Raw genomic sequence first — 23055 nt, forward strand, 5'->3', positions numbered from 1 at the left:
CCACTCGTTTTCGGGCACCAATTGTGCCATCGGATGATGGAGGAACACACTTCCGCAAATACGGTTTGAATCTAGACCATTAAACTGAAGCCTTCTTATTTCTTCCAGGCTTGTAAATAGGGTTCTGAAACACTTCTAAACCTTCGACACCATTCTAAAACAATTAGGAAGTTAAAGAACACTTTGGGGAAAAAATACTAAAATGGGCGCCTGAAATTGAATTACTGAAATGGACTGGCTTACCCTGGACGTTTCTTTCCTCTGTTTCATAATATTAACCACGATCGATTGGAAGTAGTGGAATGCGTCCACATCGAATTGACAAATTTTGAGAAGGTCGAACAGTCCGGGAAGGAGACCTGAAATAGGCACTCGTAAGTCGCTTCACCCGAGCAAGAGCGTTCACGAGGTGCGTGTAAGGATGCACTGCCCGTACTACTGACCTCTAAGAACCACGCTTTAAATATATCTACACGAGCTGCACCCTCGCTCTGTCAAAATTGATTAGCCCGTGGCCAAATCTAGCCCACCAACGTTCTGCCCTAAAATCACTTATATTCAATCGCCGTCAGGCGACTGACTTCATTTCACCACATTACCACCAGCAACGGGGTGAAGTGTCGCCCCTGGCGATGGAGCTTCCCAATGATTGCCATTACTAAAGTTGTTTTCGTATCTGTTATTGTTGCTCATGTTACCCGGATCTAACTTGCCGTACAAGACGAACATGATTGAGAACGTCGGGGGAGGGGGGGAAGACAAAGACGACAGACACACGGAAGCGTTCACGCTTCCGCGTGTGCGTCGTGTTGTGTGTGTGTGTGTGAACGCTTTCGTGTGTGTGTCGTCTTTGTATCTCCGCGTTCTCACTCATGTTCAGACCCCACCAGCACGCTTAACACATTCATTCCTACCGTACAAGATGAGTTTGACTGAGCCGTGTCCAAGGGCTCGTCTCGACTTGGTCACAAACTCGTTTGTCTGATCCGTGTGAGAATCGAGGAACGTTCCGAATGCACATCTGGCGATAATGTCCAGAGAAAAATGGCCGAAAAATCTGCATTGAAAAGAAAAAAAAAATACTATGTCTTACACCAACATTTAATGAAAACGTGTATTAAAGGGACTCATACTGACTGCTTTATCTCGACGTTTTCGTTTTCCTCAGCTGCCTTCTGCAAATGTTTGCGAGTGATTGTTGCACAGTCCTCAATGATGGTAGTCATCTGTAAAACAGTGTTTCATTAATGTGGTGCCGTGGAGTATGTTACCTGGATATCAAAATTCAAGAGTACCATGTTACTACTCAGCGGCGTTGCTGCACTAGCAATAAAACATTGCCCTGGTAATGTCCTGCACGTGGATGAAAGCGGATACCCGCGGATTAGTTGCGAATTCAGATAAACTATGAACAATCGTTGCGGTATGGGCATAAGTGGTGGTAGTCCTTTCCGAATTACGAGCCGCAAGCTCAAGTACCGGTTGTGTATGCCGCAGTCGACAACACAGTACGAACCGATCATCACCTTGCACAGGATTTCCATGTTGGGCAGGGGGATGTTGTTGACCCTAGGGAGGAGAGCGCGACGCCAATATGTGCTAGCTTTGCCTGATTGATTCATTATTGTGCTAGCAGATATTATTGGAAACGGGACCTATAAGCAGGGCATCAAACCGATTTTTTTTTTCGGTTCGGTTCGGGTTTGGGTGGAGGCACAATCGGGTCCCGGGCCACCACACACCATCATACACCGACATCACGACTAACTACACGTGGGTGTCTCTTCACTTTCGGCCGCCATGTTTTCAACATATCCTAATCGCATCCCCTTCTGGCTACAGTTGTGCCGCTGCCCACACGAGTGAACTCAGCAATGGAATGCGGACACAGCCGTCTCGAGGAGAGTTTCCGCCCAGGGCAGCGTAAACGTGCAGCCCCCCTTCCCTCCTCTCTCTCTCACTGCCTTCAAAAGCTCTGTAGACAAAGAAAACCACAAGCTTATTTGTACTGCCGAGATCGTAAACTCAAATTATCTTCATTCCCGCTCGATACTGTCGAACCAACCTGCCAGGACCTGCCCTCCGGCGCCCACTCCAGCGACGGCGCCCGGGGCGGCTACCCCTCTCGCTCCGGCTCTCATCGCTACGGCTCTACAGTCGGTATCATCACAACCACAACCGTCACCACATGTCGGCGTGGCAAAAGAGGAAAAGCATGCGAACTTTTTATCTTGGTGGTGTTCCCGTGGACAGCAACGACGACACCCCACTACACCTGGGCGCCAGCGCACCAATAACTCCGTCCTATCGACGAAGTCTTGGGGCGAGGCATCGAATTGGTAAGGTCCCGAACACATCCGGCGATTTCATGATAGGCTGTCGTGTAGAGGAATACAAACTCATCTCGCATTAACATAGCCGATCGAATGTGGATCAACCGCTATAAATCAGCAAAGCATACGGTTTCGTACTGATTACTGGTCGCCATTTACTTACAGGAGTGCCGTTCAATCTGGCAACCTTTGTATATTTTGCCGAACAGCAAAATGAAGTGTTGAGAAGAAACGACTGGACAGCGTATTCCCGTGTTTCGAAGATCTAATACCCCTGTCACACGGGCATTTCGATCCTTCTCGAATCCGATCTGCATCGAACTTCCAGAGCACGCTCGAGGTTTGACGCTGCTACACGGCCACTTTCAATGCGCATTGAATGGTTGACTTGTGCAAATGAATAAACGAGACTCATTAATTTCGCGTTTCTTATATAACAGCGATATTAGTGGTAATTTATCGTATACCGATGTAAGCATCATTTGTAGCTTCGCGCGCATGTCCGTCTTAAGTTATGACAGTTCACCGGGATCGAGGATGCAAATGGCGGCCGTCGAGCCGTCTTGAAATTCTCAATCCTGTTATGGGAACTGTCTTGAGTCAAGCAGGATCAAAGTTCGATCCTGCTTGGAAGCGGCCTGTAGCACCATCCGATCTGCATTGGGTTCAAGCAGGTTCGGTCGAGCAGGATCGAAAATGTCCGTGTGACAGGGGTATTAAATGCCTTATTTTGTTACGTACAGGCTATAGACGAGACTACTCGCGGAGCGTACTGCGCACAGGAACGAGCACCGAAGAACTGGACAGGAAAAGGGCTTTGTCTTGTCTAGTTGTTCTGTCCTCGTTCCCGTCCGCTTTACGTCGATATGAATGTACCTACTAGCGATACAAAAACATGTTGACATAACATGCCACAGCGTCTCTGCAAATATGCACCTACGCAGTTGCATGTTTATATGTGATTTCGAGACCGGATATACAGCAATATAAAGTTTCTTTTAAACTGCATTCAGACAGACTAGTGATGAACTACTCATCTAATGCTGCTAAAATTTGGCGGATGACTCGCACGAAATGACTCTTAACTGATTACCAACGCCGGATGTGTGTTCAACGGCACTTTAGTCATAGTTGTTATGGCCACAAGAAAGTATCGTAGAAAAATGTGCATTATTTACTCGTCCTTCATGGCGAACATAGGAGAAAACGCACAACACCAAACGTACAGGAGAAATGACAGCCGTAACATAACATGCTATCTGTTAAACAACTGCAAGCAATGAACCATCGGAAACAAAAAAGGAAGCATTTATATCAAACTAAGGCTATTGCAAAAACGTCTTGAGGTTACCCCGGCAATCCAGAGGTTACCTCGGGATATCTTGAGGTTGTCTGAGATTAGCCCAAAAATGCCTGTGGTTCTTCTCGGGTTAACTGAAGAAATCCTCAGGCCCTACATCAGAACAGCAGATCCGGCTGTGGTCCTTGTAACGTTACCTCAGGAAATTCTGAGGTTCTCCCTCAGGACCTAAAACCTTGTTTTCGCTCTTTTAATTTCGTAGGTGTCGACACGCTCACTCAAGGTGGTAATCATTATTCGGTATTTTGTATTATTATTTTGTATTATTTCTTTGGTTATCGTACTAAAGTCAATTCTATTTCTATGTGCATACCTCCAGTGCCTCAAGAACAGAGCAGCAGCGAAAGGCAAAGAAACCAGAAAGAAAATGAAGCGAGCCCGTGCGACACTGAACGACAAATTAAAGTGTCTGAAGTATTGAGATCATGATGACCTCAGTAACAACATAAATTCTTTGAACACTAAGTGGTGCTACGGGGGTCGGTGTTGTTCATGTCTTGAGGCCCACTCTGTTGGCTTCTAGTGGCTGTAGATGGAGCTAAGCACTTTGAATTGCGTTAACGTGGCATAACTTCGTACGAAACAATCTTTCTGTATCGATGCAGATGGCGCTGTACGCCTTGCAAGTCTAAAGTCGCCACCGATCAGCCTAGTACAGCCTGGGTCAAAAGTTTACGGAACGACGGGGTCTCGCATTTTTTCATTGGAGCGATGCCCTAGAAGCAAACAGGAATTACCACAGATACTAAGAGATGGACAGATTTGCCGGTCACCCGTTTCTTATTCGACATCTACATCACAGGTAGCAGAAGGCCACTGCTATGAAGAAATGCGGCAGTGCCGTGTTCCGTAAACTTTTGTCCCAACAATGAAAGATGGAAGTCGCCTGAAAAGGATAGCCAGCTGTGGGCTATAAACCAAACAGTTCACTAAAAACAACAAGTTGTTACTGACCTTCTGAGCGTCCTCTCGTGTCCCCTCCTCCGATCTATTCCCTCCCTTTTACACCACGTGGTCACGTTTCTGCCTTACTTTCCCCTCTCTTAGGGTTTCTCTTTCTCCCCGTTGTGCCACTCGATGTTTTCATGCGTTCAACAGTTGTGATTTATTCCTGAAGAAGTGCAGGCCACTGCACGAAAGCTTGTGTACATTAAGAGGGTATCTTCAGTGTTTTTCGTTTTTATTTGTGTTACAAACTGCAAGGATACTTAACTCTACCACATCTCCGCTCTGTTGTTATCCCATGATGCTCCACTATATCAATACCGTGGTTGGCAGCAGTACAAATGAATCAGTGTCAAATAACCCAGTTTCTCCTTCTAATGTCTCTGGAATATGGAAAGTCCGGCAGTCGTGTCCTTGGGGATATTTCCTTGCCAGAATGGTCAATCATGGCACAAGATACCTTTCGTGATTCCAGGGATTACGGTACGCCCCCCCCCCCCCCAGAAACTCTAGTTACATAAAGACATTTGAGTAAATGTAGCCTAAGGTCTCTGGGAACTATGCAGCATCGGACCTGCTTTATGCAATCAACCTTATGCAACGTATGTTTCCTCTAACGTGGCACATACCTTCTTCAACTTTCCTGTTGTGAAGGCGGGACTTACGATGGGACGAATCTTCCGCCATCGTTCCAGTGGAACACCGCTCATCATTTCATCCAGCAAATGGTCGTGGAATAATGTGCGCTATGAGAGGACAGAACAATGTTATAAACCATAACATAACGTCATACATGGTCCTGGAGGAAAGACCGGCGACCCACACATAACACTGCGATCTGGAGATCATTTTGCCGTTGTAGGCAACATATTGCTTCGGACGAAGGGCACAGACGACGATGCTAGATGTGTCCTGTTTTGTGCGTCTTTTCTCTTTACCATTACACTCAAGGAATATGTTGCCTACAAGTCCGTAACACCACCCTGCTTGCCTCCTGCTTCTGTGTACAACATTTTCTCTAAACCATGTCACGTTCTTTGTATATGAATAGTCCGCTCTCCGAGCATTCCTTCGCGGGAAGTGCGGTTTTCCGAACTTAAGAACTAGTTATCAACATTATGAAGCGCAGGGGTCCGCACGGCTTGAAGGGACGAACACACTACGTCAGTCTGACGACACCAGTAGCGTTCCTCTTACTTGCTTCCAATTACGTGAAAAATTTGCATCGGTCGCTTCAGCCGAGAAATCACTCTTGTGAAAGCGCGGCGTATGCGCTATGCAAGTCTGCCAGGTCAATGCGCATGACGTCACGGAGACGCTTCTAGGACGCTCCCGATCGGCCGGAGGGACCATGCGCGCGCTTCTTAAAGCTAAACAAAGGAGCATTCGATGCACATAGTGCCTCAGGGAGAGCTACAACAGCTCCGATTTCGGTATTAGAGGTACGATTTTCTGTTGCCAATGATATTGGTTTATCGATAAAAGACGAACGGAAGTTTAACGCAATCTGTTTGCTGAAGTTTGCACTATTCGGCTCTTGTACAGGATTGTGCGTGAGAGCATCCTGCAAACATTTTTCCCATTGTGTTTAGATTACGGTCTCGCGGGGTAGAAAACTATCTAAGGCGAACTTCCAGTGTCCTGATAGAAGTGGCAAATGTAGTCACACGACATGTACAATCTTGTAAACTACCGTGGACGACGGGACGAAGACAACCGTGTCTCATCACGGGTTCGAACTTTACACTGTCAGCCAACAGGAGCCTAATACTGTGGCAGTGGCACCCGAACAGACAATGATGAGGCTTGTTCCAAGTAAGGTGTGAGGCTGCACTGTTATTAGGCGCTAGGACTTCTATTCGGCTACCCAAAAGAGCGCCTTAAACTACGACCGGCGGAGTGCCCTCCGTTTCCGCCACAAAGGTGGCCGCAGAGCCTTGGTAGTGCACCATGTTTCAACTGCTTCTCTAGCCACCATAAAACACAACACAACACTCAAACACTACCATAGCCGCATAATGCATTTTGGACCCGCCACCAGCAGCAACAGTTAATCGCATTCTGCCGCCGTCGACGCAGCCGTGTTTCTCGGGGAAAAAACACACTACATCCAAATGCGACGAAGTACAGTCATAAATACAACACGTATTTAACACCGTATCGCTTAACAAAGAGGAAAACACGCGAAGCGTATGGCGGAATCCCTACCATTTATCTTTCTATGGTTCGCACGTGGAGGCGACAGCGGCCTTGGTGAATGGGAGCGCGACACGCCGCCGCTCACGTCATTTTATACCCTCGCTCTCTTCCGCTGCGCAGAGACCTACTTACGGAGCGTATACGTTAGCAGGATGTGTGGGTGAGGGCGTGATCATCTTGTCACAAGGTCGCGGAAACGCCACGCCAGTTGATGAGGAGATTCTCGTTCTTGCTCCTCCGCATGGGTGCTGCTCGGCTGCTGCCTTTCACGCAGTGTTGTACATAGCGGCGCTGCTAGTAGCGCCGCTACCCTTTTTCGGTAGCGGAGCAGCGATGTCGCTACATTTTAAATTGGTACGTTTACATCCGTCCGATTGGAAAGATATAGATAAGAAAAATAAATATAGATTTCCGTATTCAATGCGGAAATACAATCCCATAGAGGATTATTCCCTTAGGATTTGATAAGAAAAATTGCATATTTTCAGAGGGTAACCGCGTAATTTTTCGTGCGGAAACAACAAATGTAACAGAATATTTCTTGAAGTAACTTTCTGCAAGACCGCTTACGCTCTACTGGGATATTTTGCCCCTGCATGCAAGACGTAGCAGGCAGTCAAATACGACCATAATCTGGAAGTAGGTCGACAGCTGTGTCTTTTAAGGATGTTTCTTAAGTAAGGGTTTATCCTCACCCTCCTCTCCGAAAGCTTGACGAAGTCCTTCACCAAAATCTTCTTTATCATATCGGGATCAGCGACGAACAGCGCCGGCTTTCCACCTTCGTAGATACTGTAAAAGACATCAGAATAATATCGTCGTTATAATTCAAGGATGTTGTAGTTGTAAGGTGCTATAGGAATCAGTAATTGAGAGTTCTAGAGAGTCCTGAGCGTATCGAGACCCCGACGCTCTATGCGTCTTGCGACTGGGTTATACGGAGCGGCCTTTTGAAGTTCTTTAGCGCAGTCTAGGCCAACATATATAATACAGGCCTCAAAGCTCCGCGGTTTCCCCAGTTCGCCGCGTGTGCAAGCAGTGGCGCTCGTTTCGTGGCCCAGATTGATGTCGGCGTTGTTGGGAACGACCTATTTGTATGGCGGCCTGCGCCAAGTTTCGTATTTCCCGCAGCATCTGTCGTTTTGAAAAATGAAGTGATTTCTGGAAGGAGGGATGTTACATGACCGTGAGGTATGCGCGTGTGCGTGTCGCTTGATATAGTTCTCTCTTGTATTTAATATATATATATATATATATATATATATATATATACATATATGTATTTTGATGATTTTGATGAATGAATCATCGCGTACTGATGGGGCAATAGCCTGCACGTAGACGTGCCTTCTCAGTGGGGAGGAAAAATTGCCACCAACTTTATTCAAGTAACTTTGAGCCATTTCATTGAATTTATATTATTCTTACACTGTGACAGAACAGGAGGACAAATTATACGAAAATAATATTGCGAAGAATATGAACTGTGGGCGTTTCGACTGCCAAAAGCGGGCATCAGCAGTTTAATTGGCACTACTGAGCAAAACGTAGAAAAAAACTCATTTGTCCCTCTAAAACATAGCTATACTAACAGTGGTTGTTTGCAAATATGTACGACACATTGCAGTCATATTTCTGAGCTATTGACATGGAGTAGCAGGTACTGCTTGCGACACGGTTGTCTGGAATTTGGATATCATGATTCGACAGCGTCCTTCGGTCCCTCGCAAAAATGTCCTTTCAAAACAAGTAACAAACAGGTACATCAGAATTTATTTTTTGTGTTTGCTACACGTTTTAAGTGGCCACTTTTATGGGAGACCGAAGGATGCCGTGGAATCATGAAATCGAGATTTCAGACAACCGTGTCGCAAGTAGTACCTACTACTTCATGTAAATAGCTCAGAAATATGACTGGATGTGTCGTACATATTTGTAAATAACCATTGTTAGTATAGTTTTGTTTTTGTTGTTGTTTTTTCTTTTGTCTTAGGGACAAATGAGTATTTGTCTACGTTTTGCTCAGTAGTGCCAATTAAACTGCTGATGCCCGCTTTTGGGCAGTCGAAACTCCCGCAGTTCATATTCTTCGCAATATTATTTTCATATAATTTGTCCTCCTGCTCTGTCACGGTGTAAGAATAATATAAAATCAATGAAATGGCTCAAAATTACGTAAGAAAAGCTGGTGACAATTTTTCTTTCCCACTGAGAAGGCGCGTGAAAGTGCAGGCTATTGCCCCATCAGTACACGATCACCCATTCATCAAGATACATATATATATTAAATACAAGAGAGACGCATATAAAGCGACACGCATACCTCACGGTCATGTACATCCGTCTTTCCAGACGGGTCGTGAATGCAATCGTGGCGCTAATCCATATTACCGTTGAGAAATCACTTCTTTTTTCAAAACGAGAGATGCGGCGGGAAATCCGAAACTTTGCGCAGGCCGCCACACAAATAGGTCGTTCCCAACAACATAGACAGCAGTCTGGGCCACGGAAAGAGCGCCACTGCCTGACGCGGCCAACTGGGGAAACCGCGAAGCTTTGAGGCCTGTATTATATATGTTGGCCTAGGCGCAGTGAACGCCGTCGTATGGTACGATTTAGACCCGTGCGAAGGGAGTTTGAAAATCAAAGCGAACACGAAAGCGACTAACCTATTTCGGTATTCGAATGGCGAAACGCAGAACTGTAGACCTGTAGAACGCATGGGCCGATAGCAAATAAAGTGCAAACGTACCGGGAATGTTAGTAGAGAACAGATATATCGTAATTTGTGGTGGTATACAAGCGCCAAATCTCTGTCAGTGTGCGTTTAGAAGGCGATACATTCGAGAACGGAACAGATTGATTCGTCATTTCGTTTTGACTGAAGGAGATGGATAGGATGAGTCTACTAGTGCACTTAAACACTGTTCGCGGCAGTTTTGCTGTAGGTTAATGGCTTGTTCTTCCGTCGCTTTTTGCGCGGCAAAGATTCGAATAGTGTGATTCAGTGTGGAAGAGGCATTAGATTCGATTCGCAATTCGGATACCGAAATTCGTATCCTGTTGGGAATTCGAATCGAACACATAAGTATTCGCCACGATATTGAAAAAAATCGGATATTCGCACGGCACTACAGAATTATGTCGTTGATACTAAAAGCTGTTGTAATCGTAAGATGCTACAGGAATCCGTAATTGAGAGTGTTTGGGAATCATAAGCGCATCGAGACTCCGACGCCCTATGTGTCGTGCGAGCGGCCTTTCAATTGCTTCAGCGCAGCAGACGCCTTCGCATGGTATGATTCCGACAACGCCGACGAGGCCGCATATGCATGCAATGGGAGGAAATTTATGGATCACTTTGTCATTCCGCACGCTTAGTTGTTATCTTTAACAGCCTATTTCGCGCTATCAAGTAAATCACCGTCCACCGTTAGCATCGTGCATGTGATTCATGAGGTTCCCCAAGCAAGTGGTGCTGCCTCGTCCTGATCCTATATTTATTTGACTGATATTAGGCTCGGTTTCACCAACGCCAGTTAACTTTGATCCGAGATCAGGTGTTGATAAAGCCACGACCTACTAGATTATAGCGCGATTATAGCGCGATAGATAGCACGATCCACTAGGGGCGCTGCTTATCGGCCCACGAGATCTGCATCATAATTGGACGACGGAAATTTGGATCTTAAAGGCGCAGAAGCGGACGTACGAGGGTGGTTCCATAAGTTTCTGGCCAGACCAACTTTTAATAGTCATAGAGACGAAACAAGTGTATCATTTTTCGACATAGTACCCTTAACTTCGATGCGCTTTTGACACCTTTCAACCAGCATTCTTATACCCTTGAAAAAATAGTCCGAAGTTTTGTCCGCAAGATGCTAGAAAACTGCCTCTTGCACCTCACTATCGTTTTGAAATCTCCGTCCTCTGAGATCCCTCTTCAAGTTTGAGAACAGGAAGTAGTCACTCTGTGCCAAGTCTGGACTGTAGGGTGGGTGGTGAATTTCTTCGAAGCCGCACTCCATCAGTGCAGCCTTTGCAACAGAAGCCGTGTGGACAGGGGCATTGTCGTGAAGCAACCGGACACCTCGACTCAACCTGCCACGCCTCTTTTCCTTGATGGCGTCTCGCAGGCGGTGCACGAGTGAAGCATAATAAGTCGTATGCACTGTGGTGTTCCTCTCTTTGAAGTCGATGAGGAGGATCCCGTGACAATCCCAAAATATTGTTGCCATGATCTTCTTTGTGGATTGTGTGACCTTGGCTTTTCTTGAGGGTGCTTCTCCTGGTTTGCGCCATTCCATCGACTCCTTTTTCGAAAGGAGGTCATAGTAGAGCACCATAGTCTCATCCCCTGTGACAATTGACTTCAATAATTCTTCTTCATTCTCTTGACAGAGCTCCAAAAACTCTTTGGCACAGACGACGCGCTGTTGCTTTTGAACTGACGAGAGAAATCGTGGCACCCATCTCGCACTGACTTTTTCATGTGACTGACCTTTTTCATGTGAAGGCCCTCGCCGATGATGCGAAAAACGGTTGTTTTGGAAAGCCCCAGCCTTCAGACGCCTGTCGCTCAGCACTTCCTCCTCGACAAGAGACAAATTCTCTTGTGTCACCACTTCCACTGGGCGACCATCGCGTGGATCATCTTCAATGGACTCTCGCCCCAGTCGAAACTGCTTAGCCCAGTCTTTTACTGTTGTGTACGACGGAGAGGCTTCCCTGCACACATTGTCCAGTCGCGCTTTAATTTCTTTAGGCGAAAGTCCCTCTTTTCTCAAGAATTTTATCACAGCGCGGTACTCGATTTTTTCCATTTTAACTGAAGAGTGCACCCTGGCTGTTTGAAATGCCGCTCTCCAACCGACAAGAGCATGGAGAGGGTTGAGGTTGGTGCTCCGGCTCTCCAACAGATGGCACCACGAGTCCTTAATCGCATTTTCAAATCCGCGTGCATTTTCTACCTCTGGCCGGAAACTTATGGAACCACCCTCGTACGATTAGCCTAGCAGACGACAGCAACAGTTCCTATGAAAACGCGTAGAATGAAAATGATACTCAACTTTAGAAGGAATCATCTCCGCATCCGGACATCCTCCGCATGTACGAGAATACTAATGTAACTTAAACTACAGAGTACTCTAGAAATTGAGGAACCAATAACCGAGCGGGTGAGTAGCGCCACCGCTAACCTCCAAAAGCAGCGCTGGAAAGGGGTCCGCATGAAATGGTTGCAATAATCTAGTAGGTTGTGGGTAAAACTTAGCACTCAATTCCTTTTCAGAAACGGTAGTTGGTGATGTGATGAATGTTTCAGTGACAATAACTCCTTTTCGTGAAGTGTTAAATTCAAGTTTCAGACCTTGGTTCAAAGAGCTCGGCCTGCATCTCTGCGGGCCGCCCTCCGATTGGCTTACAGGGATACGGAGTTGCAGTCTGAGGGCACTTGCGAACCTCTAAAGTCTCTCATGTTACGTACCCAAACACTTTTCCATATTTGTGGTATCGTTCCTGGTCAAGCATGTAGGTCGGCTGTAATGAAAACAAAATATCCGTATCTTATCATAATCTCAAACTTTCAGGAGGAAGGTTTCAAAATGTCTTATAGTCACATCAGGGAAAACTGCACCACTTGAGATCTTACAAGCATTCCGCGGAGACCCAGGTCAAACTGGATTTGACGCAAACGCGCATCCAAATATCATGGCATTTCGTGGAGAGCAGTGTCCAAAGTGTCATAAGCATTTCACGGCAAAATGTTCCGGTCTGCATTACGGATGCAACGTCTGTCACACTTCGTACAACTAGTAGCGTGACTCAGTGGGTGAGGTATCCGTACGTTGGTCGTACCGTTCAAAGACGTTTTGAGCTCTCCGAGGTGGTGCGTTCCAATCCACCACGGGCTCTCCCGTATGAGGCATTCCCTGATTTTTCTGGGACACTTTCCAAACGGCTGTCGGTCTGCTTCCATGAGGTATACCGGGGAGGCATCCTCAACCTGTCAACGTCTGTACAAAGGCTGTGACTTCGTCGTGCCAACACTTGTTCAGTGATGAAAGATGGAAGTCACTGAAAAGGCTTGTCAGCTGTAGGATTCGAACCCACATCTTCTGGATTACCGGTCCAGGGCTGTACCAATAGGGCTGTTGCACTGAAGTTTGCACAGCGCCATTTCGGGCCCAAACGGCCGCGGATCCAAACAGTGAGGAGTTCCATCAGCGGGTTTTGCATGGTGTGTCAAACGGTATGGTGCCAAGGAAGCTACAAAACCTGTAGGAAATCAACAGAAAAAGCGGTGCTTCTTGAAAAGCGCGAACAACTCGAAACCGTGTACTTGAAAGTGCCGCGTCGTCTGCTAAACTGGGGAGTGCTGCATGATTTGGGGCGCTGATGTTGCTGCTCACTCGCGCCACCTGGCCCAGAGCAACAGGCCCATTGGGCTAAGCTAACACACCTCCCCAGCGACTTCCAAGGGGCGACATATAAAGGGACAATTCAATCAGTAATCCAGAAGATGTGGGTTCGAGTCCTAGAGCTGGCTAACCTTTTCAGTGACTTTCATTGTTTATTTCTTAGGCAGTTGAGGCTTTCTATGTATTTTGTCCTTTCTATGTGTTCCTGCCTCAGAACTTCAGTTCTCTCATGTTCACTAGTTCTGTGTTTGGGGGCACTCGCTACAAGTTGCTAACCACAACTAACGCGTTATTGGAACGACAGAATGGTATTGATGCGGCAGGCCGATGGGTGATCTCCTCGCTTGAGAAGCCTGCGCAATGGGTCATATATCAAGGTACGTCCGCTGGTCGGTTTGTTTAATAAGGACGATTGATTTGAATAATGACAGTCTCCGATTCTGCTCTCTCGTATATGCCATAACACATTTAATTAATCAGTTAATTGATGAATTTAGCTAACAGGCCATCCAGTCCCTGCAAACGCTGCCATACAGGGTGTCCGCCTCGGCGTACAGCCCACATGAGAAAGCCAAATTTCTGCAGCTGTGATAGTTGTCTTTGATAAAAACGTCGTGTTGAACAAAAAAAAAAAAACTCATACAGGTAAGAGAAATGACTGCTCGCAGCATGAATAGGTCTGTAATGGTCCAGGCGTCTTCCTCATGCTTATGCCCTTTGCGCCTGGGGACTCCATTCCCGTGTCAATGAAATTAAGCAAGCAAAAGAATTCCTAACATGATGCTTCGTGAGTAGCTTAACTGGTAGTGGTTTTCGTTTGTCGAGTAACCTCCTCATATCTGAAAACTACATTCTGCTACGAGAGCTGCAAATATTGCTAGTTCAGTCCTGTCACACTTACCTTGGTGAATAGCTGAAAACATGGCCGAAAAATAAGGGCGAGCGGCTCTGCAGGGACGTTCTGATTTTCCCAGTAGTTGCGGTGTCGCGCAGCATACCTGCATGCGTCAGAGAAATGCGAGAGAGAAAGCCGCGTGAGCGGGAATGAGGGAAAGCCAACTATTTTTAAAGGAGCTTTAAAGTGGTAGCTAACATGTCCAAAAACTGCTGCCATCTTGTAAAGCAGTATCTGAAAAACGTTCCCGCAAAATATTTCTGTCCAAAGTTGTTTCACCGCGGCGCAATTAATTTGCATAATCGCCCTCCCACTCACCCAAGTCTCCCACTCTAGTGTGACGTTTGTGGTAGAGAGTCCCTTCATTCGTTAGCCGGAAAAACCGCCTGCTACGAACATTGAAAGCTGTTTCTTGTTGACCTCTATTAGTTTTATGATTTATATCACGTTTTCTGAAAAACAAAGCATGTATGCATCCAACAAGATACAAACGGACAACGTAAGATTGCGATCACAAGGGTAATACCCGTGGCTTCTGTGCAATCCAAAACTAACTGCAGCAGAAAGCAAGCAATGACGGCGCTATTGTGGCGCCGCCTGTAACGGTCAGACAGGCCGCACGCTGTCGGGACGCACTGGGGTATCGCTGAACAACACACAGTTATATTCGTGCTGCACCACTCGTTTTTCCCGTGGCGTCAGCGGTCCCCAAATGTAGAGGTCGTGTCGTTGATAGCCCTCAAATCCTCTGTCTCGGATATCACGCAGCCGGAGAATGCCTGGCGTCTCTGAAGCGGTAGCAGATGCTCCGGCGTGCGCGATGTTGCTCACCTCGATAATATGATCCCAGGGCCAATGAGGAGCGTCCCTACAACACACGTGACATAGTGACGCGAGTGGCGGCGCTTATCGCGTGTCGATTGTGAAGGCGAAGGAGGATGTTTCGCGCACGGGAGATTTGGGGGGCTATTGCAGGCGTCCCGATTTCGCTACAGTTGACTAACTATGGGAAACTGTTTTCAGTCGCGTAACATTCCATACCGATCAAAAACAGAAACAAAGTTGTGTGCCTCTAGACTGCTCCTTTAATGGGAAATTGGCCTCTAGAAATGTATGTAAGACTGCAATGTAACAGTATTTCAAATAGCTGGACAGTTTATGTTACCAATTCTCTCTACAGAAAATTGTTCAGTTGTTAAATAGGCGTGTTTTATGCAGGGACTGATACCTGAACGGAACCGGAAACGGAAAACCGCTTGAAACCCAAATTTTTCGGTTTCCGGTTCAGATGAATTGGTTCAAGCGTGAACGCGAACAACTTTGAATGCGATATTTGTATCGCTTTCTGACTCTGATTAGTGATGTAGTACGTGTTTCTGTTTAGTGGATCTATTCGTCACGTGTTTTTCACTCGGAAGTTTTGTAGACAACACACCATCTTATGAGCTTGGAACCATAAACGGATGAGGTACCCACAGTATGGCATGTATTGCTTACGCCCCTTATGAGTTATGAACTGTATTATTGTGATTATTCAAGATACCAAGCGTTGCACGTGGTTTTTTTTTTTTTCTTTTTCGTCTCTGTTTGCTTAACCGCTGAACGCGGGCAGTTTTTCTTGCCTTGTAGTTTGTTACAGCACGAGCGAAATTAATTTGCACGAGATCATAACTCGTCAAATTATTTTGCAGGGAATGGTGCAAACGGCAAATGTGCGCCGAAGAAAGAGCCCACTCTTTCTTCGAACTGGTAGATGGCATGCACCACTCTTTCCTAGCGCAACAGAAAAATATGTTCATTTTTACTCGTTTACACTGTGTAGCGCATTTTGCAACATACGGGCAGCCTGCAGATACATCCTGGGGAAAATCGAAAAACATACGAGTTCAACTGTTTGGTTACCGGATGTGCATGTGTATCCAAACGGCGAACCCGATAACCGTAAACTCTTTCAGAGTTCTGACACTGAACTGTAACCGTAACCGAACCGACATCGTATTGCCAACTAACTGTAGGATGGGACAAGCGAAAGCTAGCCCAAATCACATTTCGAAAGTAGTATTGCACTCGGCCATTAGACCGTTTAGACCTTGTATTGCCAACTGTAGGATGGGACTAGCGTAAGCTACATTTTAGAAAAGCAAGGATTTATGATTAAATGACGAGCCAGGAGGGGCTATGGCGGCTATGATGTTCCAGCTCGTTCATGGTAATGGGGTTTTAGCGGTGTCTTCACCGTGGATGATAAATCACAGGTAGCCCACTAAACATACGTATAGCTCCGTTTCATACGTTTTTCTTGCCCATGCATTCTAAACACAAAGTTCCACATTCCTCATTTTAACAGTTATAAACTGGTGGGTTTTGCAAACAACATTTTTTTTAAATCTAACCTTGACAGCGTGACGAGAGAGCCAAAAGACGTCGGCAGACAAAAGAGAAGTGACGTTTTATCTGTGCACGCTTGCCTAAGTATCAGAAGGTCACGATATACCGAAGGTAGCTCTCCGGTGCCCAGCTCACTTTTGGCAACCTTCTACACCGTTATGGAAACGGAAAAGTATCACACTCTTTCTACATGATAAGACGTCGCTCCGAAAACGGGCTCCGAAAGCAAGGTTGAAAACAAAACGAACCCCGAAAACAAGGAGGTGAAGATTTGAGAGCAACGTAAGTGCTTGTCCAGCCCGTGTCCTTTGGATTGCGACAGTTTCGTAACGCGGTATGGCAGACACATAGCATCTCGGTGTGTGTTTTTCGTACAATATACACAACGTTGATTTGTTCAATAATTCGGAACTCGTTTCCCCTTTAAACGTGGTGTGCGGAGTTTCTGTCGTCTCCTGCCTGCGTCTATTCCCCAGAGTCAGAATTCGAGTAACGAATTATTTTTATTTTATTTTTTGTAATTAAAAAAATACGATAGCATACGTTTGAGGGCGGAATAAGATTGCAGCTCGCAGACGAGACATTGTTTACGAGCTGGCCCGCTTTGCGCACAGGGCACGTTGGAGGCCCATCTTCGTTCAACGGGCTCAAGACACAGAAGGCCACCTTAATGCATCCTCTTACTCCTTCGCACGCAGATGCAGAAAATCAGGACATCAGCCAATTTTCGCAGACTGTTACCAGTCCAATGGTTGCGAATGAGAGAGTGTTGACCTTACTTTCACGAAGCTTTTGCGGCCGCAGCGGGGCGCTACCGTTCCGTGGTAGACGAGCTCCTCCGATCCTTGCTTCGGTAATGCATTTTTTTAATCTCCGGTAATGCGCTCGGTGCATATATTAAATATCTTTTGATGAGTAAACATGATGCTTGTATGTTATTGAAAACTCCTTTTTTATTTCTACCTAAACGTTACCTTGGTTCAAGAAATATAGTATTTCTCATGGCACTGTTGATGATGATGATGATGATGATTAGCGTTTTTATGGCGCAGCAGCGACGAAGGCTTATAATATGGTACTGTTGGATCTGCATGTAATATTGGTTCAAATATTTCGGAAAGAGACATCTGTGGAGTGAGGAATAACTACGCCCCGTCTGTCCTATATATTCGTCGGTGTCTTTCTACAGCGCTGCTCAATCAATGATTACCTTCTGCCAACTAGCCTAATCACCCGATCTTCCACGCTTCTGAATGGTACGAATCATGCCAAACAAAGTACGCTGAATTATCTATTAAAAAAACAACAACAACACAGCCAAGTGGAAAAACTCTCATTTCTGGAGGTCGCCACTGCATTTTGTTTTCGTCGTAACCCTACATCGCCATAAGGGACGACAGTTGAATAGAAGTCAGTTATCGTAACGCACAATTCAAAATAAACTAATTACACGACACATAAACAACATTATTCAGCATCACTGCTGCACAGTTCTTTATAAAAGAAGTCAACACTAGACTGCTCAAATATAGGGCTAGCCAAGCGGTTCCAGTGTTTTACCGTCCAAGAGAAAAAAGAAAAATTGAAAACGTCTGTCCTCTATTATATTCATATATTTTTTCAGCATGATCAATCCTAGTCGACCTGTATATATCCTGTAACACCTGCAACACATGTGTGTTGGTGTGAAACAAATACTTCGAAGAGGTCAAAATGTTTTGGTCATGATGTACAAACATTTTAGATGCAGGTTTCTTCTTGGTGTTGACTGTAACGGTTATTCTACCATGGTTTTCATTTCGGTAACACTATCTGCGATACGATACCGATTGAAAACAAACCTGGCTGCATCATTTTGTAGTTTTTCTATTTTACTTGTACAGGATGAGTAATTGGTGTACCATACACACATATTCAACTATTGGTCTAACGTGATGTAAAATACATAGTCTACTTGACCTTGCTAAGCATATTTCTAAAGGTCCGTATTACTAGCCTTAACGTGCGACTTGCTTTCCCAGCAGTCTATGTAATGTGGTTGTTCCACCTGAGTCAAGCATATCAGCAATGTCAAGCATCGTCAAGCATACAACAGCTCGCTTGCATTTTACCTATACGTTCACCAAGGAGAACGCTTTGCACACGCCTCTCTGGCGGCCATGTTCAAACGCTTACGGCCATATTTATTCTGGAATTCCGAAACTACGCTACGGACACATTAAAGTGGGACTCCGCAACAAAATCACCAGATAGATTGTGGCATAGCAGTAACCCTTGGGATATCGGGAACATACATACGAAATATCGCATTCCAAAAGTGCGCAGATTTTATTCAAACGAATTATTACGAAGTGAGCCCTTCGCCCCTGTGAAGCAAGAGGGCGCGGAAAGCAACACATGCTGACGTCATCCTGCATAGAAGAATGCAAGCTTCGTAGCAGAGGACAATGCTGGGTGACGTCACAGTATCTTCCTCCGGGCGAACCGCCGTGCGCTTTACATATCCGTTTCGGTTTGGTACTGTCATCATTTACGTATGAATTACTCGCGCAAAGTGAATGCGAATGCTGTAATCGGTATCAACGGGGCGGTCCGTGTTCGGTATGATGCTCACCAGATTTTTTTATGAATCCTTGCGAAGTCTCCCTTTAATTAGTTTTAGTGTATCGTACGCTATCGCCTTTGACTACGTAAGGGATAGCTGATTATAAGCAGAGCTTTCAGCACTGCTCAGAACCACCGCGCTATTTCTTACGTACGCAAGGGCAACAGCGTACGATGTACTAAAACTCACTCATTGCTCAATGATTCCGAAACTACACCGTGAATGGCTATGCAGACCACGGTAAAATAGCGCTGATGTTCCCATGGCTGGACCCCATTTTTAGTTTACCCTTCGGTGCCGCCCATCATTGGCACGGTAACTAGAGTGGTTCAAGCAGTGCAACAGATAATTGAGAACGGATTTCGCGGATGTAAAGTACTTTTAAGAAGCCTAGTTCAAATTCATGTATGGAGATGCTTAATTTCTTGCGATTTCGAACACATTTTACTTGTAATACAATTATCATTGCCAAGTATAATTAGAGAGCGTTCCCGTATCACTTAACTGGAGTATCCTAGACACTCTTAAAAAGGAATATCTTTGAAAAACAAATGTCTTGGTGTCTTCGTGGTTTCACTTGCTGACTGGGGTGCACTAAAGGTGCACTAATTGGGCGGTTTGTGGTTGTCCAGGATTTAAATACTGGATTTCCTGTTTGTGTGTAACCCTTCAACTTCTTTGAAGGTTACGGACACTGGAGCATTAGTGACGTAACCACCACCATCACATATCGTACAACAGTAATAATAATGGTAGCATGATGTTACACGTAAGGTTTGTTCGCGCAGTGTGGCGACATGTTGCGCGTGCCGCAGCGTAGGACTGCGGATAACTTCGACCACGTTGGGTTCTTTTGACTTGCGGCGGATATCTCCGACACACGGTGCTGGAAGCAATGTTTACCTCCCTCACATTGCTACCGTCCTCGGCCGGGATCAAACCCGTGATCTTGAGCTCAGCAAGCTAACACGTTACAGACTAAGCTACCGAGGACACGTACAACAGTAGCAGTATGCCAAAGGTAAACACCGTATTGATTAAGTAGAATGTGCCTTCTGGAAAGAAGAGTACCTGTTACTTTAAAAACATATTCGTTGAGCACGATTGAGGAAGATACGCATCGAGATATTCCGACGCCAAACATTTTCGAAAATTGTCACCATATACAATACCTTTGATGTTTCACTCTGTTTCTTTATCTCCGTTGGTGCACAATATTCGGTGGAATTCAATTATATAGGTATTATTACACACTAAACCCAGTGGCGGATAATTAAGCGCTATTTTTTTGCAAGTTTATAGCGCTTACTCTGAGGCCGGATATATCAGTCACAGGGGATATCCGCCACGGCTTCTATGCGCCTCCACGTTACACGCCGCGTGCTCTATGCGCCGCGCCTCCTATACGCCTCCACTGCTATGCGTTGCGCGTTTTATTCGGTTTAACCGGTATGCACTATATGCTATGTTTCCAATCACCACATTTTACACACCTGTGTAGAAAGCGACTTCAATCTTTATTGGCACACAACACACAAAGATCATGTACAGCACCAATACTTCGGTATCTTTCAGACCTGCGGGTGTATTTATGACAAGATAGTTGTGTTCTTAAGCTACTGGGTTTTCACAAAAAAGAGCTATAATAGAGCAATGCGAGCGTGGTTGTTGCTGGTGATCTTGTTGAAAACAAGTGCAATGCAGAAGAACATTATTCTTTTTTTTTAGTGCTTCAATCAAAATGCATTGCCCAGATGGTAAATTAGATACAACAGCAACAGAAATAAAGCTGAAGAATTTCGTGCCTCAGCATGCTGTTCCCTTGCTAATACAACAAATCAGTTTTAGAGCAGGGAACAGTACTGTACCAGGAGCACCAATGTCTGATGAACTTGAAGGACACTGTAGTGGATGAGGTACTTCATCACATAAGGGCTTCTTCAATTGAGCTTGATGGACCTGGGACCAAGAGAAAAAGATCAGTGCAGACATTTAAGCATTTCTACAATTAACCGAATAATTTGTGACACATATTCACATGCTCACTCTCTTCGACTTTCAAGTGTCGTGATTTTATCGTGCTTATGCCCCTATCTTTCTAATTTATTATTGAGAATTAAATAGTGCGACATAGACACGAGTTCATAAGGGTTACCCTTAAGCTATCTCAGTAAACGAATAATTCGAAATGTCCTTACCCGAAATATTCAGATCACAGTGTTCTCCCCAGTGTAGTCGGAGGACGGAGCGTCACCAGTTAAGTCTGAAAGAAAGGAGAGTTTCACACGGAGGTAAATTAAACGCAAGTGCAACGTAGAAACGCAATCATGGTAAGGTGAATTACCGGTATAGACTCGCAGAACGTCATTTTCTTCGTCTGAGGCAACTACGAGAGGTGGTTGTGCTGCAAGTATGGACAATATTTCGTAAACGTGCTCGAAAAGGCACACAATGCGCAGCCTGTTGCGTACCAGCATTTTCATGGCTGATCGGCGGATACCAACTGTGCACAGATGTCCCGACGGACAAAGTTGTTGTGTCTTTCGAAAGTTGTTCGACGTCAACGATGCGATCATACTGCCCATCAGTCTATACGCCGGCCTTCTACAACGCCGGCGATGTCACAATGTATCACAGCCAAGAAGGCAAACTGAGAAACTGCTTCGAAAATAAGCGGCGTCCGCCTAACCAACCACCACCAAGACGCCGACAGTTGCACGACGTGATGCAACCTGCAGCAATGACACAGCTGCGAACTTGGGAACATTGGTAACCGCCACGATTCTATCCGCCACACTGTTTCGCTAGGAGCTCAACAAACAAAACAAAGAAATACGTCCACTTTTCTTTCAGTGAACACGTGCGGGAAGCTTGTTTTCTTTGTCTTGTTATTGCGTTCTTTTTGTTGTTGTTAACGTTTCGTTAGTGTGGCGGATAAGGCTGGCAGACAATAATTAACAGCAGCAGCAAAATATGCCCCTCTTATCCGTCCTTTATCCGCGACTGGTCTTAGAATGTAGTTTAGTTTTATTGTCTTGTTTAGTTGCCCGGCGTGGCAAGCATTGCGCTTGTCCCATCCTGCATCAGGCAGTTGGCAGTCGTAATTCACATCGAAACAAAACATACACACACACAAACAAAGGATGCAATAGGCTATGACACTTACATGTACAATAATATTGTCACCATAACGCCCAGGATCATCCAGTCCGGCACCGCAAACAATCCTAGCACTTGCATCTTATCGGTCTGCAGCCGTGTGCTGCCTACACCTGAATGGCGTCGGAATCGAAAATCAACGGATACCGCACAGAGGGACACGGATATCGAAATGGCCTTCCTGAAATTGTCCTGCCGGTTTCCACGAACACACCCAAATAAACTGTCTGTGCAGACGCTACAAGATAGCGCAAAGCAAATACCTTTTGAGAGACAGAACACAAAGGATAGGTCGACTCCGATAACTGCTTGTGAATGAAGGCAGCGTGCCACTCTGGCACGTTTCCAACTTTTAACCTTGGCCTGATAGGCCTGATAAGAGGAATTGCCGTTCGCGGCATCTAAGGGCTGCGTACCACGTAGAATCTTGGAGGACTTTATCCAAGCTCTCCAGTGGTGTGCTTTCGTAATATATCTCCTCCAAGAATACACTGCACAGAAAAAATGCACTTGATGCGATATACTTATGCGGTTTATTTGCCTAAAATCCAGGAGGGGAAAGCATGCACATTGTGCCCTTCGGCAGTTCTACAGTGTTGCTTGCTGTTTTATTTGGGCCGGGGGTTCTTCCGCTGGAGAGCTTTCGGTGGAGGTGTTGGGCATATAATCTACATTTATGGATTTCAATTTGTGTTATGTCGTCGTTTTGGTTTTTGGTTAGTCGCTAATAGCCGATGAAATTCGTTAGTTAC

The 23055-nt window shown here is 45.6% G+C and overlaps 1 protein-coding gene across 1 annotated transcript in view; it reads right to left on the bottom strand.

The window, feature by feature from the left end:
* Positions 1 to 22552, bottom strand: part of LOC135394787 (cytochrome P450 3A2-like) — a 29667-nt gene extending 7115 nt beyond the window's left edge. Inside the window, exons 1-8 of the mRNA XM_064625774.1 lie at positions 22311 to 22552; positions 14158 to 14254; positions 12323 to 12375; positions 7533 to 7629; positions 5268 to 5384; positions 1138 to 1226; positions 915 to 1057; positions 244 to 359 (exon numbers count right to left, since the gene is read on the bottom strand). Coding sequence (XP_064481844.1) covers positions 244 to 359; positions 915 to 1057; positions 1138 to 1226; positions 5268 to 5384; positions 7533 to 7629; positions 12323 to 12375; positions 14158 to 14254; positions 22311 to 22384 — 786 coding nt within the window. The 5' untranslated portion in view covers positions 22385 to 22552. The remainder of the gene's footprint in view (positions 1 to 243; positions 360 to 914; positions 1058 to 1137; positions 1227 to 5267; positions 5385 to 7532; positions 7630 to 12322; positions 12376 to 14157; positions 14255 to 22310) is intronic.
* Between the last annotated feature and the right edge of the window lie 503 nt (positions 22553 to 23055).

This window comes from Ornithodoros turicata, chromosome 1, assembly GCF_037126465.1.
Source record: "Ornithodoros turicata isolate Travis chromosome 1, ASM3712646v1, whole genome shotgun sequence".
Lineage (NCBI taxonomy): Eukaryota > Metazoa > Arthropoda > Arachnida > Ixodida > Argasidae > Ornithodoros > Ornithodoros turicata.